Here is a 4,165-nt window from a genome sequence, read left to right as displayed (position 1 = left end):
CGATCAAGTCGTCATCTTCAATGGTCCTAACACAATTTCTAGAAATATTATCATAGTAACTGTTTAGACTAGTCAACCATAATGGACTCACTCAATATTAAATGTGAAACTTATTGCAAATTTGAGAGTCAAATTCTACCGCCAGGTCTTTTTTCCCTTGGCATCTTTTGAATTTCAAAGAATAGGTTGAACCAAAAGCTAATGAGATAAAATTGAGCTCATGAATTTGTTGAAGATCAAAGCTTGCTCAATTGAATATTGATGGCAATTTTCTAGACAAAATGAAAAACATAAAATGCCTAAATAATATTTTTATTGAAAAGAATTTTCATGAGCTCATAAAGAATGAACTGAGAAATTTCAAGTGATGTTGGATTAATGCACTCCCATCTACTGGGTCTTCAAAATAACTGATAAGCTACAAATTCGATCACACGAGTTTCCTAAATTTCAAAAATAATCCATGAATCCTTAAAATATATCGAATTTAATCATGAGAGTTTTTTAGTTTTAAAGATAGAATGTTGATTCAATCAAACAAGTTCTATGAGTTTCAAAACAATCAACAAATTAATAGAAAAAGTTGAATTCAGTCAGACCAATTCACTAAGTTCTAAAAGCAATTGGCTAGTTATTCAATCAGAAAAATTCCTTTGGTCATCTAACTTTCAATTACCGAATTCCAAAGAGTAATAAAATTTTCAAATCTTGTAAATCTAACAATGATTTCACAAATACAAGGACAAACTTAAATAATATAAAACATAGATTCCTAAGCGTTGAATTACAAGAGACAAGCAAAAAATACTAGTGGAATATTCCCTATTATTAGAAGAAAGCACCTAGGCAACCACAGTTTCAGAATTTTTAACGATTAACATGCAATGCCAACAACAAGTGATGAATTTGCAAAATGGATCTTCGGGTTTCCAACCCTGTCACAAGGCATAAGAACCACCTGAGAGTGAACTCTTTAGTAGAAAAAAAACAACAACGGGTAGTCTTCTTTTGGTGACAGAAAATTGTGATATCATTATTTTTGAAGTTGATCTAAGAACTTTCTTCTAAACTTCAATAATCATTATATGTGTTTTCCTTTCCATTTTTAGCCATTTACCTTCAAGTGATCATATTTTGGTTCTGCTTATTTATTAGAAATTTATTTTTTTGTTTTCTTGTTCACACGGTACATTTTTTAATGTTGAATCTGAATTTATTCGTATGAACCTTACTAACTTGCTCAACAAGGAAAATAACAATTAAACTTTAACACAACAAAAATTTAGAGTGAGAAACTCTACAATTTCTGCACAGTAGGCTTTACATAAGAAATTATGTTCGACCCAAAGTTTTCTCCACGACCCACTAGGTATAGGAGGTTTGAAGGCTACAAGAAAAGTACATATTAAATTTTGAGTGAAAAAGTTCAGAGCAATGAGCAATGATCACTTGCAGTAAAATATATGAGTAACTGCTCCTCCTAACACGCATGTACCGCATGTGAATAAAAAATAAACACCATTGGGTCATAGTACCTTGTTGAAATTTTGCCTTCTTAGATGGGATGTGTTATTTTGAGTCTAGTTTGAGCCAAATTTCACTCTATTGAATTCATCACTAAATTAACCCAACATGCGTGATAGAGGTGTCAAATCGATTTTATGGGTCGGGTTCATCTGATTCAAAACTGACCCAACCCGAAAGAGCTTGCCCCAAACCTAACCTAAATCTTAAACAAGTAAAAAAGTTGAATCCCCCCCCCAACCCAACACAGCACACATAGTTCATTTAACATAAGCCATAACAAGTACTCAAAATCAAAATCGAATCAAATGCAGGTCGATTTCAGGGTGGTGGGTCAATTTCAATTTAGTAGTTTAGTTTTGGGTTTTTTTTTTTTTTTGAGGTTCAACCCGAACCCAGATTTTTCAAGTTAGGTTTGAAGCAAGTTGGTGTGTCTGGTCAATTTTTTACACCCCTAGTGCACAAACATAATGATTTATGTTACATATTAAATAGACAACTCAAAATTGCATTAAAGAAAACAGAAAATAACCAAAAGAGGCCAAATCATTGAGTCATTTTCTCGTAAAAGCCTAAAGGTAGCTAAAAACTCATGTCAATAATATCAAAAAATAAAATATATATGATTCTTTAATGCAATAGCAAACAATGATGCATCTCTATGTATTGGGATATATGAATTATGAAAAAAAAAATTGACAATTTCCTTGATTGGAAAGACAAAAGTGTCAAAAGAGGATAGTGTAATTTCTTACGTGTTTTTGTTTGGATTGGTGTTATTGCTTGCAGAATTTGCAATGGTACCTATTATGACCGTTGTTAATTCTAGCCTTTGATTTTATCGTCAGTTTTTTATCCATCAAGATAACTACTATTTAGATTGATAGATGTCTGCCAATAAAAAACTATCCTAATAATTTGACAAATTAGTCAATCCAAAATTATAATGTCAATAAACAAATATGTTGCATGCATTTTACAAAAAAAAAGAGGGGAATTACACACATAACATTCAAATCTTATTTATAAGACCAACATCCATGTGATTTTTTTTAACTATTGAATTTGTGTATTTGCACATGCAATTATTAAAGTGTTGAGGATTTGACAAAAAAAAGAACAGAAAATTTGAGACTAGGGTTATGTTGAGAATTTTGATATTTGAGGGAGAATTTGAAAAAATGTGGGTGGGAAAATGTTAATTTTACAAATAGCCAAAATTTAGTTATAAAATATGTAATTTTCCAAAAAAAAATTATTATACTCAATGTGTTTGAAAACACTAAATATTATGCTAATGATTCATCATCTTCATCTCCTCTTAGGGTTTGACTGGTATTGAATTTAAGGAAAAACTTAAGCAGAGTTTAACTTGATTCCTCCCAGACGGTCATTTTTTTATCTTCATGAGGAAGAAAGCCTCATCATAGGAGGAAAGGACACGATCCCCAAATATTGCAAACGGATTAACTTTATTTAACTTGAATCATACCAAATATTTTTCAGCATTTAAAGCATTTGGATTTCATAAATCCGGATTTACAGGAATTTCAAAATCCTGTTTAACTTAAATCCTCAATGCAGCCTAACACCCCCAAAGTTACCGAACTGACCCCTATAGTCATGATAAATTCAGAACCGTCACCAAAACAAATTTCAGAAATAACGAGATTCAGAAAAAACCTTTGCATGACGATGAAGTGGTGTGGCCGCCATCAGGCAGATAATCGTCGAGCAATTCGGATTAGCAATAATCGCCCCCTCATTTCCTTTCTTCCTGAGACTAATATGCGCCATGGCATCCGGATTAACTTCCGGAATGACCAGAGGAACTCCAGGATCCATCCGAAAAGCAGAACTATTGTCCACAACGAACGCGCCCCGCTGGACGGCGACAGGCGCCATTTCGCGACTGACGGATCCGCCGGCGCTGAATAGCGCGATGTCAATGCCATCAAAGCTTTCTGGCACAAGCTCTTCGACCTTGTGCTCCCGGCCCTCAAAGGTAAGGCTGCGGCCGGCGGAACGGCGGCTGGCAAGCATCCGTATGCTTCGATAGGGGAAATCGCGGTCGGATAGCACTTGCAGGAATTCCTGTCCAACGGCACCGGTCACGCCGACGACGGCGAGCGAGGGTCCATCCTCCTTGAGAGCCATGCGGACGGTGGAACTCCGGCGAGATGCATCCGAGTTGAGGAGAGATGAGGAGGAGCAGGAAATGTGAGGAAGGTAGAATTGATGGCGGTGAATGAAAGCAGAGGCTTGCATTTTTCTTTCCTTTTCTGTGTTGGGATGGGTTCTCCGGCGAACGGCAGCGAGAATAGAACTCTAGAGCTGATTAGGGTTTTTATTTTTGGCGGGGGAGGGGAATCAGAGGATCTAAGGGTTCGATTCCGTTGGAACAAGAATTTTGTCGCGAGGGCTGCTCGGAAAACCAGCGGTATATATAAGATTTCAAAATTTTAGGTATTTAATTGGCTTAATAATAAATTTAAAATAAATTAATTTGAAATAATTGAATTTCATTACAATTTATTTTAAGATAATTAATGTCGCCCGTATAGATTGATCGAAGATTGTTGTGTCGTGGAAAAGGGACACTGGATGTTAGTAATTCAACTACAGTGGAGTGATAATAGTC

At 35.3% G+C, this 4,165-nt stretch overlaps 1 protein-coding gene across 1 annotated transcript in view; it reads right to left on the bottom strand.

Moving 5' to 3' along the window:
* The window catches only part of LOC110030190 (aspartate-semialdehyde dehydrogenase), an 18,567-nt gene extending 14,638 nt beyond the window's left edge, over positions 1–3,929 (bottom strand). The window contains exon 1 of the mRNA XM_020732793.1: positions 3,208–3,929. Coding sequence (XP_020588452.1) covers positions 3,208–3,792 — 585 coding nt within the window. The 5' untranslated portion in view covers positions 3,793–3,929. The remainder of the gene's footprint in view (positions 1–3,207) is intronic.
* Between the last annotated feature and the right edge of the window lie 236 nt (positions 3,930–4,165).

Source organism: Phalaenopsis equestris, unplaced genomic scaffold (genome assembly GCF_001263595.1).
Source record: "Phalaenopsis equestris unplaced genomic scaffold, ASM126359v1 Scaffold000002, whole genome shotgun sequence".
Taxonomy (NCBI): Eukaryota; Viridiplantae; Streptophyta; class Magnoliopsida; order Asparagales; family Orchidaceae; genus Phalaenopsis; species Phalaenopsis equestris.
This window is presented reverse-complemented; position numbering and strand designations above follow the sequence as displayed.